The sequence below is a fragment of the Prunus dulcis genome, chromosome 7 (genome assembly GCF_902201215.1).
Source record: "Prunus dulcis chromosome 7, ALMONDv2, whole genome shotgun sequence".
NCBI classification, from domain to species: Eukaryota; Viridiplantae; Streptophyta; class Magnoliopsida; order Rosales; family Rosaceae; genus Prunus; species Prunus dulcis.
Window position 1 is genome coordinate 11847973 of NC_047656.1, and position 13417 is coordinate 11861389.

The 13417-nt window shown below is 34.3% G+C and overlaps 1 protein-coding gene across 1 annotated transcript; it reads left to right on the plus strand.

Moving 5' to 3' along the window:
- Positions 1-2505: 2505 nt before the first annotated feature.
- LOC117634457 (lysosomal Pro-X carboxypeptidase) lies at positions 2506-6534 on the plus strand. The gene is made up of 10 exons (XM_034368584.1): positions 2506-3164; positions 3323-3512; positions 3605-3738; positions 4104-4216; positions 4401-4518; positions 4613-4768; positions 5690-5845; positions 5933-6012; positions 6137-6186; positions 6302-6534. The coding sequence occupies exons 1-10, from the start codon at positions 2766-2768 to the stop codon at positions 6433-6435; spliced, it is 1530 nt and encodes a 509-aa protein (XP_034224475.1). The 5' UTR covers positions 2506-2765; the 3' UTR covers positions 6436-6534.
- The last annotated feature ends 6883 nt before the right edge of the window (positions 6535-13417 follow it).

The following is a 13417-nucleotide window of genomic DNA, read 5'->3' on the forward strand; positions in this document are numbered from 1 at the left end:
CGATTTCAGCTAAACCCATAATATATATATATATATATATATATATATATATATCATTTGACTGGTGAGTTTAAAATGAGAATTATAAGTTTCATTTGACTGGTGAGTTTAAAGTGAGAATTTTATACTTGATTTTGTTTGCTAATGTTCCCACCAAGAGTTTACTCTTTGAAGATTTATATAGGACCGAGAATTATAAGTTCGTTTGATAATTATTTTAATTTTAATTTTAATTTTTAATTTTTTATTTTTTGTGTTAGAATATAAAGGAAAATTAGAATGAGATGGGAGTGAGGATCAATTGAGTAATTTTTGCATGTTCCGGGTACACCACGTGGCTGATATATCATCTAATATACATGAAACGTGTGGAAATATTGTCCAAAACACATAGGACATAAAAACAAAATATTTCCATATGTCTTATGTGTATTGGATGATACACCAGCCACATAGTATATTCGGAACATACAAAAATTTCTCCAAATTGAGATAGAGAGGGGAGGATGGGAGGAGGAGTAACAAAAGTGAAAACAATTTCAAATAAATTTTAGTTTTTAGTTTTTGTTTTCACTTTTATTACTCCTCCTCTCATTACTTCCCCTCGTCTTCCCTCTCAATCACTTTACTCTTATTCTCACTTTCATTTTCCCTATTTTTTCTCTATACTCTAACTCTACTACAAAAACTAAAAACTAAAATTGAAATGGTTATCAAACGGGTCCATAAATTTTGTAAATTTTTTTTGGGCTTCAGCCTTCCTTTTTATCAAACAGAAGAATTGTCTTTTATATTAAGGCTCGGTTTAGGGTTTGGCGTTGGTGAAAATCAAAGCCTTCATTCAGTGTTTTTTGTTTCCTGTGGCTATAATCTTAAAGGCTATATACCCTATGCCATACCATATGGCCTGTAAATATAGTATGTAAAGGTTGAATTGGATTTTACACGCCAGTGCCATAAACATAGACTTTTATGAGGTACTTGTTGTCCAACATTTTCCTTGCTTCAAAATGGTTTTCTTTCTAAAGTCGGACATATTTTGCAGCTTGGTGCTGATGTTGCTCCTCTTATTTTGCCCTTGCACTCAAGATACAGGCTTTTGTCAACAATGGGACTCTTTTATTTATAACCTAATTGATGCTAAGAATAAGAGGTTCAAAACCAGCTACATCCCATGTGGTTTCTTTTTCTCAACACCTAGGAAGTCCCTTTGATTGATGTGTTCAAGGAGCTAAAGAGAGGAGAAAAAACAAAAGGATTTAAGGACAACTCACATGCATAGGTTTCTGTTTCTGTTTCGGTTTGGTGGTTGGTTCTTTTTTAACTTGTTTGTGATTAAACTGGAACCTTTGTTGGCCCACGAAGAAAAATATAATTTTTACATGAACTTTTCTTTTACAAAATTTGTCATAAACCCAATATTTTTTATCTACTTGTAATAGTCTAAACTACTCGTATTTATAAAGAAGATAGAACTCATGTGTAAAGGAGAAGACACACTAACCCACAACAGCAATTTTGTCATATATTTAACATTATGTCTAATGACATAATGTGTCAACTAGTAACATCGTGTGGTCATGTAATTTACAATAAATTTTTGTGACAACCCCGAAAAAATCTTCTTTTTATTTTTTTTATTTTACTAATATACACAAGCCACCATGCCAGTTTGGGAAAGAACAAAAAAGTGTTTTTTGGTCACACGAAAAAGAAAAAAGAAAAAAAAGAAAGAGTTAAATGCAAACTCTTTGTAACTTTAATATCACTATCAAACGAGAAATTCTTGACAAGAATGGCAGGCAGGCAGTGAACACAGCGATAGGGACGAGCATTTTGTATGGGAATGACTAACTAGGCACTTCCATGTCCATCCAATTTTTTGTGTCTAAGAGCAAGAGGCCAGCTAATCCGAATAAAAACAAAGACGAAAAGCTGGTTCCAACTGAATTTCGGACGGCAACAAGCCAATCTATCACGGCACAGTCACTGAAAATGGACAACTGAATTTTAATATTCATTTTATTTATATATATAGCAAAAGACAAAGAATAATGTAACATTTAAAATACCAAAAAATACTTTTAATTAATTTAAATATTAAATATTAAATTATTAATTAAATGAGAGAGCATGTTTTTATTCTTTTTGCGCTTTTTGTCTATCTTGTTATCCTAATATACTAATATGAAAGAGCATGTTCTTATTCTTTTTGCTCTTTTTGTCTGTTTTTCTCAAAAATTTAGATTTAAACTTAAATTTAAGCAAAATGATAGGGAAACAAAAGGAGATATTATGAATTTTATAAAGAATTCTAAGTAAAGTGATTAAGATCATTTATTCCTGTACTTGATGTCTGATGTTCGATTCGTCACATACAGTAGGACGAATCATACTATCTATCACCCACCACACCACACCCCATATCAAAACTTAAAACGGACTTAATCACAGCAGGTGAACCCCATCTCCATGAATTACATGTGCTTTACTTCTCTACCCACCACTCTATTTTCCTTTTATTTGTGAGTCTCATTTCCAGAAAAAAGTGGTCAATTTTCCCAACAAAAAGGAAATGAAACTTTTCATTTTCATGATTTTGTTTTTGTCCATGACAGCCCAACTCCTTTGAATCTATCCTATAAACCTTCTGGACTTTGGAATCTCTCTCTCTCTCTCTCTCTCTCTCTCTCTTTCTCGGAGTTGCCAAGGCTTCTCACACTCTAAAATTCCAATTCTCTGTGCACAAAACAGAACCCACAAAAATGAAGACAACAAAATCATCCATGTCCCCATTTCTCTGTTTTTCTTTCTTCTTTGTGCTGCAGTTTCCTCTTATTTCATTTTCGAAAACCACACTTGCTGGTGCCAGGTTTCCATCTTCACTCATTACCCCTGAAAAAGTCTCTGCTTCTGCTCAAAACAAACTTTACAGAACCAAATACTTCACCCAAATACTTGACCATTTCAATTTCTACCCCAAAAGCTACGAAACTTTCCAGCAAAGGTATTTGATCAGTGATACATTCTGGGGAGGAGCCAAGAACAATGCTCCAATCTTTGTCTACACAGGGAATGAAGGAAACATAGAATGGTTTGCACAAAACGTAGGTTTTCTCTATGAGACAGCACCCCATTTCAAAGCCCTTGTAGTTTTCATTGAGGTAAAATTTTGATCCCCAAATCAGATTCGAGATGATTTTGTTATGTTGTTGCACTGTCAATCTAGTACCTGATTAAGCAGGTAACACACCAGACTGTCTGGTAAAAGAAGGTTTGTATGCAATTTGAAAGCATATATATAAGATGATCAAGTTTGCAGCATAGGTTCTATGGGAAGTCTATACCTTATGGGGGCAAGAAGAGCGTGGCTTATAGCAATGCAACTACACTTGGACATCTGAGCTCAACACAGGCGTTGGCAGATTATGCTTCCTTAATTATTGATTTGAAGAAGAATTTATCAGCAACTGACTCTCCTGTGGTGGTCTTTGGAGGTTCCTATGGAGGAAGTATGTGAATACGTTTGATTGAACAGCTGGCTTGATTTGTTGTTGTCTTGTGATTTGTCGGGTGATCAAATTAATTTGAGTTTAAAATGCAGTGCTGGCAGCATGGTTTAGGTTGAAGTATCCTCACGTTACAATCGGAGCCTTGGCATCATCTTCACCTATTCTCAATTTCGAGAATATAACGTCTCCATATAGCTTCCGTAACATCGTCACTCAAGACTTTAAGGTGTTGGAATCTCTCTCTCTCTCTCTCTCTCTCTCTCTTTTATTTTATTCGAAAATGAATTCTATTAACCCTTTGAAATGACATTGACCCTCCTGTCCCTCTCACAGAGTCCTTTTATACATATAGAATATGATTGCTAGAAAGAAAAAAAAAAACACTTAAATATCTTATCCATAAATGGTCCAATCCAATATTAATGGGCAATGCACGTGTCGCACACATACCTATATTACTGTTCTGATAAAGTACTGTTATTATTGGGAGCATATTTAAGATTTTTAATTACAGTCTTGCATCATAATTAACCTTAATTAATGCTAATAAACTTTTCTGAATAATTATGTTATTGTTTGCATGTGTATTAGAGTGTGAGTGAAAACTGTTACAAAGTGATCAAGGGCTCATGGGAACAGATCGAAAACACAGCAAACCAACCTGGAGGGCTTGAGCTACTACGAAAATCATTTAAATTATGCAAGTATGACCACAACCCAACCCATAAAGCCTGGCATAATGTTTAAACTAGGCTTTTCTCTCTTCTCCTTTTGTCGTAACAAATTTGTTTTGACGTTTTTCAATTTTAAAAAGAGAAGTATCGGTAAATTAACGGCTAGTTTAGTTTATTAATTACAAATTATTAAAGTTTGTTTTATTTCTTTCAGAAATAGCGTAGAGTATCTTGAAGATTGGCTTTCCACTGCATACGCTTACACAGCAATGACGGATTATCCTACTCCCTCAAATTTCTTAAGTCCCTTGCCAGCATTTCCAGTGAAAAAGGTAAAAGAAAAGAAAATAATAATATTTTATTTTATTTTTATATTTTTAGTTCATGAAGGTGCAAAATAGTAATTTGACTTTATTGGGGGTGCAGATGTGTGCGGCAATAGATGATCCGACGACTGGAAATGACACCTTTGCGAAATTGTACGGTGCAGCTAATGTATACTATAACTACAGTGGGACAGTCACGTGTTTCGACCTTAATAATAACTCTGATCCTCACGACCTTGGAGGATGGTTTTGGCAGGTAGGAGAACATTCCTCATTTTTCTCTAAATACCGAAGTTTTTTTTTTTGGGGGTGGGGGTGGTGGGGGGTGGGGTGGTTGTGCTTTTTTAAGCTTATAATGAGAAAAATACACACTCATGGTGAAGAATTATGCTAGCATCAATCGTTATTGGTCTCACATGAATTTTACACTTATTAATGTATGTGATAACGTAATAAGTTACGAACAAGTTAGGCTAACACACAATAATTTAAATAATTTTTCATAGATACGCAATACTTTTTAATAATGACTAAAATATCACACGTGATACGACCGAAGAATATTATAATTTAGAAATTGAATTGAATGACCTAAAAAAAACTCTTTTACAAAGATTCTAATAATTAACCCCAATAAAGATCATCTTCTTATAAGGTCCATTATACAAAGAATCAATTATCAACCCAATAAAAAAGAAGAAACACTTTTGTGAGTTAGAATAAAAACATCTTGACTAATAGAGAGAGCACATGGGATTAGTATCCAAGAAAAGCATGCTCGCACAATCAAAAGTTGAGCCTTAAACTCATCAATGAGTACAACTAATCATTTACCCTTTGGAGCCTGAGAAAAGAAATTAGATTTTTATCTCACCATGTAAGTTTGCAGAAAGTTACCACTCTTAACTTTTTTTTATTAACCTCATAATAATAATGATCATCATAGTGTACTGAAAATTTTGATGGGTTGGTCACATGCATGTCACATGTTGCTCAGTTTGCCTTGAAATTTTTTAATTTTTTAATTTCGAGCACAAGCGATTGGGAATGGGAGATTTACACAAATTTCATTGGGTGTCTGAAATTTTCGAACGTCTATCAACACAAGTGAATGTCCAATAATTCCACCAACTGAGCTATACTGCAATTTGACTTGAAATTTTTTGATTTGGTGCAGGCTTGTACAGAGATGATAATGCCAACCAGTGGAAGCAATAAGGACAGCATATTCCCAGCTTCTGATTGGGATTACAAAGACCAAGCCTCGGTATGCAAAAGCAGATTTGGCATTGAACCTAGGCCCCTTTGGGTCACCACTGAGTTCGGCGGCCATGTTAGTACCATCATTTTCTATCATTATTTTCTACCAACATTTTATTTTTTGGTTTTTATTTTACTTTTTATTGTTAATTTTTGACAGGATATTGAGAGGGTTTTGAAAAGATATGGAAGCAATATTATCTTCTTCAATGGCTTAAGAGACCCTTGGAGTGGTGGAGGGTAATAATATAATTACCGCTTTCTAATTTCTCAGTTTTGTCAGCATGGTAAAACTGGCTAATTAATGGTTAATATTATTGATGGGGGCTTTCTTTTTTTTTTTTTTTCTTTTTTTTTTTGGCAGGGTGCTGAAGAATATATCCAACAGCATAGTAGCCATTGTTGCAAAAGAAGGTTTATAGTTACAATTTGATACCAAAATTACAAATAAATAATAATAATAATAAAAATAGATGGAAATTAAGGAGAATATTGACATGTATGATTGTGGTATATTGGTTCTTAACAGGTGCCCACCATGTAGATTTGATGTTCAAGAGCAGTGAGGATCCAGAATGGCTTAAAGATGTGAGGAAACAAGAGATCAAGATCATTGCAAAGTGGATATCCCAATATTACCATGACCTTGCTCAACTCTTTTGATCATATATATTCAGATCCTACCACACAATGATTGTATTTTTCCTTTTACCCCCCATTTGGATTCAAATAAAAATACTAAGAAATCAAATTCCCACCAAATCAAAATATGAAAAATCCGTTTTAGTGCAAAATACGATTTATGCTAAAAATGATGGCTCATTAAGTCAATATATATACTTCATACTAAAATCCCATAAAATCAAATTTTCCTATTTGATGTGTAAGGAATAAAAGCCGCCAAAAATTATCTTGAGAAAATAATTATTTTGAAAAATCATTTTTCATACTTAGTCAATATTTTTACATAAAACAATTTTTCATGTATGATATGAATGCATGAAGGGACCTAAGGTCAATCTAAGCAAAAAGCTTTAGATGTTCAATCCACAAAGAGTTTTTAGCCTTTCAAAATTGCACCTCCGCTAAAAAATTCCTGGGTCCGCTAGTTCTACCACACCAATAGTCATAGTCAAAGGTCTTCCACATTTGTATTTGGTGTTAAACTTTGTCCCAAACATCAATTTTAATCCTTTTCCATTAACGTATCCCCAAAAAAGAAGCATTTTTCTAAATAAAATTCACCCTTTCATGAATATGGCTCTAAGTCCTTTTTTTTTTTTAAATTTTATGTTTACAACTAGCGTGATTTATATGATTTAATATATACTTTTATTTCTAGAAAAACTATAGAAACTGTTAGTACCAAAAAAAAAAATTGTATCATTAGATTTTAAGCAAATAACTTTAGCTATCCCACCCATTAAAAATTCTTGGTTCCGCCCTTGGTTTTATAGTGAGAAAGTCATATATAGATTATAAACGTAGACCTTCATATTGGTCACATGATTTCTCTGAATAGTAACTTCACTTATGTTTAATGAAATGATCATATGACTGATATGAAGATCCACATAAGAAGTCCATATATGATACCCTAACTATAGAATTTCGCATTCAGAGTCAATGTCAATGAAGTTTTTTTTTTGTTTTTGTTTTTTGTAAGCAATGTCAATGAAGTTTATTTGCCTCAAAAGGAAATAGGCTGCAGAAATTTAAAAGCCCTTCTGATTGTTGTAGTGGGATTGAGCAAAGAAGAAAATGAAAACAAGATTTTTATAAGACTTTTTCAGCGCAGGGTAAAAGCCCAATATCAGAAATTTGCAACACAAAAGATATTTTAGGGGCCCAATAGACAGAAACAAAATAGAGCCCAAAAGCAGGAGCGGAACTTTAAAAAAAAAATTAGAAAGGGAGCCCACTAACTCATATGCACCAAATGAAATACATATCAAATACTATTAGGATTTTTAACTGTAGACGTCTTTGAACTTTACTTTGAGTTTCAATTGAGTCCCTTAATTTTTTTAAAATTTTTTTATAGGTAATTACATCTGTTAACTCGACAAGTAGTTTCAATTAGATCCTACTGTGACAAAATTTGCCAAGTTTAACCATGTGAATGGCACATTGTTAGGGATATATTGGACTTTAGGAATGGTTAAGCAAAATATAGGGGAATTTGGCACAAGGAGAGAAGGGCAACTTGGCAAGGGGTTTTTCGATTTTCCATATTAGTAAACCTAGCCTTCTGTCAGACATTGGAGTACAATTTGCAACCCTCTTTTGGTGTTCTACAATTCAAACAACACCTCACACCAATTTCAGATCAAACTTAGCCGATTATTGCCACATGCCTCAAAACTTCTCTCAGGATTAAGATCCGTCCATGAAATTCAATGTTTGATATCCAACCTACACTACAATAACAATAGCTACAATTTGAGTACGTGGAACTCTCTGACATTTTACCTCAAGCGTTTCTTCATTTGGGATTTCTAATGGCTTATGGAGCTCAATTGATACTCGATGGTTGACTAGGTCAGCTTAGGAGACTCTTGAGCTAGAAATTATGCTTTTAGCCCTTATTTTGACGGCCAAATTGACAAACTATCATAGTAGGACCTAATTGCAACTGCTTGTCAAGTTAATGGATGTAATTGCCTAAAAAAAAAGTTGCGGGACTCAATTACTGTGAAAATGTGAAGGTAAAGAGTCCTACATTGGAAAGTTGTGAAATCTAGCAAGGGCTTATAAGGAGTTGGGCTACTCTCTCTATTGCCAATTGGTTTTGGGGTGGAACCTCAACCTCCTTCATGGTATCAGAGCGGGTTGCCCATGTGTGAAAGCCCAACAGCCACAAGTGCTTCACGTCACCCAAAATGTGTTTTTCACGTGTTAGGCTTGAAAATTCGCCACACTTGCGGGGGCGTATGAGAATGTGAAAGTAAAGAGTCCTACATTGGAAAGTTGTATTATTATGGGGATTTATAGCTCCACATGAGCCACTTAAACGATATTTTTTAGTGCCAATTCATCCATGGTGTTCCATTCTCTCCCGTCTCCTCTTTTAGTTTTTCTTTTCTTTTTTCACAGACCACTGTTCACTTCTAATTTCTTGCCCAATTGATCAGTGAAAAATCCAAATATATTAGGAGCACATTTACATGCACCAATTGAATCCCTAATTTTCCTATCCACACACCCCTCCTTGTTGCAGAAACAGGAGATGCTCCTACAATCAAATGACACAACCCAATAGTTAGGTATTAGTGATGACTTATATATCTCTCTCTCTCCTCCAGCTTGAGCTTGTTTTGGAACTTTATTATCATACCTAACTTACTATTAGGAGGAGCAGAGCACAGGACATATGTCATGTGTATAAAAAGTGTTGGAAGAAAAGGAGGCACAGGCATGAATGTCTGATTTAAAACGTGCATGCTGCTGATTAATTCTGGATAAGTGATATAGATGGGCAAGGTCCCCGTTCAGCTTACTTTGTTCAAAGTTAGGCAGCTGGGGTCATGCAGCAAAAGGGTCGGTTCTTCGTTGTTCAAAATTTGGTAAAGGTTGGGTTTTCCATTCAAAGACATTTTTGATAGTGAAATACTGTGATGTGAAAGTCATTGATATATATGACCATATGGACCACATGATCATTATGCAAATGTGGAAAAACTATTCCATCTATTTCATCATGCCGTAGAAACAAGTCTTTTGCGTAGAACAAGTTCATTTTGCCTAGGTTAAACGATTTGTATATATGGACAAAAGAAAATAATAGGAGTCAAAGGGATACAAGGTTGAGAATGTGTATTGGGATGAGAGGTGAGAAAAGGTATTTATTGGTAACTGTTTTTATTTTAGTTTTTAGTTTTTATTTTGTTGTTAAAAATAGAAGGGGAATACGAGAAATAAAAGAGGAATGAAAAAGAGTGGAAGAAATGAGCAGGAATGGAATAACACAAAAAATGAAAATTAAGAACGGAAAACAACTTTTAGTAGGGTTTTTTCTCTCTCGAGTTTTTGTTACATTATATTCTCCTTCTTTCTCCCTCTTTCCTCTCACCGCCCTTCCTCCACCATTCTTTATTCATAATTTCCCCCATATAATTTTTCTTTATCTTTAGCAAGAATAAATGAAAATGAAAAACCTAAAAACGAAATTTACCAGAATGATTCAAATTTAAAGACCTATTCTAACATTAGGAAGAGAAATACTATTAGAACAGTTGGTTTATCATTAAGAACAATTTGATGGGTAACTCAATATGGTGTCAAATGCATTATATATATACATATAACTTTACGTGTGAACATATGAAAATGAGATACAAGCTACATAAAAGCTATCTAACGCATGCTGCTGCAACATTGAAAAAATTTGCAATGCCATAACCTCTGAAAGGCAAGTTGACAGTCCCTTTCACAACCCATGTCCCAATCTTTCTCAATTCAATTCTTTCGCAATTTGAGGTCAAGACCTCAATAAGACCCTCCTCAAGCCCTTTTCTTTTTGGTCAGAGAGTAGAGACCCTCATACATCATCCATAGTTTCCTATACATTCCTGTGCAGAACACTACAATATGGTATGGTTTATGGTCCCAGCCTAAAACTAAAAACCCACCACGCCACCAGGTCCACATACGTTATTTTTTCAGTTCTACAGTATCTCAAGCCACGTGTCAATAACCCAATTGCACCACCATGCTTCTGATGTTCCAAATTTTTACCCTTCTTTTGCTCTATTTGCTCACATTTCACCCAAGATAAAATAAATACAGGAGGAAACACATGCAGATAGATGATAGTAATGGATATGCAGAGCCTCGCATCCAGCCAGCCAGCCAAACAGTTAAATGGACAAAGAGTGAAAATGGGTAGTTGTGTTGTGGGGCCCACTTCGAAAACAAAGAAACATATTGATCTTGTGGACCCTACCTGCTGATGGAGGCCTCGCATGCCTTTCTGTTCTGATAGGTGAAGGGAAGGGAAAAGGGGGGGGAGGGGGGGAGGAGAAGGAAGGGGAGGGGAAAATAAATTAATTTCATGAGACGTTTAGGGGCAGGCCGGCCTGAGCACCAGAGATTTTGGAGACGTGGCCTATGCCATATAGTTTTGGATCCTGCAATTTTTTTTATTGTTTTCCCAAACTCCATGTTAACTTAAGCTGTGTGGCTGTGATTGAATTATGAGACATTTGCTCCTGCAAAAGACATATGCCTTGGGAATTTGCTACACTATTTTGTCTCCATTTTTATTTAATATAATTTTGTTGGCTGCTTGGAAGTTGGCTAGAAATTAAATTAATATTATTATGGTTTCTTTATGTTTTGTATTTTTTCGGTAAGTCTACATGCATGTGCTTTGTTTGGATGCTGTATTTTTAGTAAAAACCCACTCAAGAGGGAGAAGTGAGATGATGGGTGATGCGAGAAACTTTGGTGTTTAGTTTCTGAGATTTTAAATGCTTCAAATTGCAGGCCAACTAGTATATTTCTTGGGCAAATTCATTTTTTGTCCGATATATCGGAACTTTCGCTGACTTATGGTGGCATACCTTTCACCATATTAAATCAGTTTATTTTCATTTTTGTTGTAATTATAATTATAACGTCTTTTATAATCATGCGCTTGTTGATGCATTGTGAACTCTGCACTTATTAACGGCCAAAATTAATTTACAATTATGCGTACAGCTTCTCAGCTTCTCATGCCGATCATCATCGTTTCAATGTTAGGCGTCTCTGAATATGTTGCATCCACTCCCTCCTCATCCATATCCCTATCAAATTGAACCCAAATCACCTGGAACTAATCATTAAAGTTGAAAGAAGATATAATAATACTCTGCATTGCTTAAGCTGGCATCACCCAAGAAAATTAGGTCTAAGAAATCGGCTCCATAAATTTGCAGGTGTGAACAGATACCAAAATGTGGTCCATTACAAGACATGTATTCTTCATGTGAGGAGGACCAAGGTCCCCACTTTCGACAGCTGAAATATAAAAAATAAAAAATAAAAAATAAAATATGGGATGTAATTAATTTGCAGCTTCAATTTTATTATTATGTGGAAAGTTGAAAATTCTAAAACCCAAAAGTACCCTTACTATATCCTCACACCTTCACAAATATCATCTAATTATGATAATAATTCATGGTCTGTATTGGGATTCAAATTATTTTAACATGCTAGTAAATTGATAAGGTTATTATAAAAATGTTTGTCAGTAAAATAATTGAATGGTGAATAATATTGTTTCTTTCAAAAAAAAAGACTCTCTGGAAATCTCTGTAACTTTGCCTCCACTTGGTAGATCCCAGATGGTTTTCCGTTCCAAGCATGTTGCTTTATATTGGGTAAAGTGTGATCATTATATGCCAGGTGTTGTAATTCACAAAAAGAAGAAGGGTTATATATATAATTCCAATAAATAAATAAACCATGTTTTATAAAGAAATAATCTCATCAACAAATGAAGAATCTAATATTTCGCATTGCTGATAATAAGCTTCCCTTCCAATAGGGTTTAATTTGGAGATGAATTCTCATGTCTTTTGAAGATCATTGAACATAATGTAGGATTTCTCGATTCGATTAATATTGAGTTTTGATCATTATCGTATAACGAGAAGAATAGAATCATATATTTATAATATAAACAAAATAAGAATCTGCCATGTCCATTGAATTAGCAATATGAAAGTTGAATTTCAGATGCGTATCAACCTAGAGATTTTGATACATTGATTGTGGCCTTTGTGGTACCTGTTTGCCAGTTTGGTCAGGCCTCCTCCTACAATATATTGCTACAAATAATACACTGATACATCTGAAGCAGCAGCCGCATATATTCCATTAAAAAAAAAAATAAATTCAATTTCAGAAACCCCAGAGTTTTTTACCTGACAAATATCTGATCATTTTCTTTCTGTAAAAATTTTCCCAGGAAAATAATTTTAGAAGCAAGAAATTTATTGCATAAAGAGAGGCATGGACTTTAGTGGAGAAGTCTCACGGATTGGTCTTACAAAAAAACCAGGTGGTGTGTAAGTTTTTTTACTTGGGAATTGAAGAATTCCCAGAAATGGAAATATTAAATTCTGTCTTTATTATCATCATGCTTCATGTATCTTCCTCATATATCTCATAGGCCCGTCTTGTTCCCTGGTCTCTTTGAAAGATAAACTATTTATTTATTTATTTGAATATTAAATAACAGATTATTTTAAATATATATATTTTTATATATCACCCACTGCTTGGTTTGCTTTCTGGTCAAGGATTCCCGCACCTGGCCAACCAACATCTTTGAGAAACTTATGAAAAGATTTCAGGTTTCGGCCTTTATTAAGAAAGACCTTCTCACTTCACCAATAAGATTTGCAGACTGATTTCAAGTACAACATTTAGATGTTACTTGAGCTAAGATTCATGGACATCCAATTTGATTTTTCCTATCTTGTGCTTTCACTACTTTGTTGTTTTTATAGTGTTGGTGTGCTTTTTGGTTTTTTCAATCATGTTGTGATTACCATTCATTATGTCCCATCCCATGTATGTTAAAATTGACACTTCAAATATCTACAATTTCATATCTCACCTAACACAATTATGATCATTTGAATCCTTTACC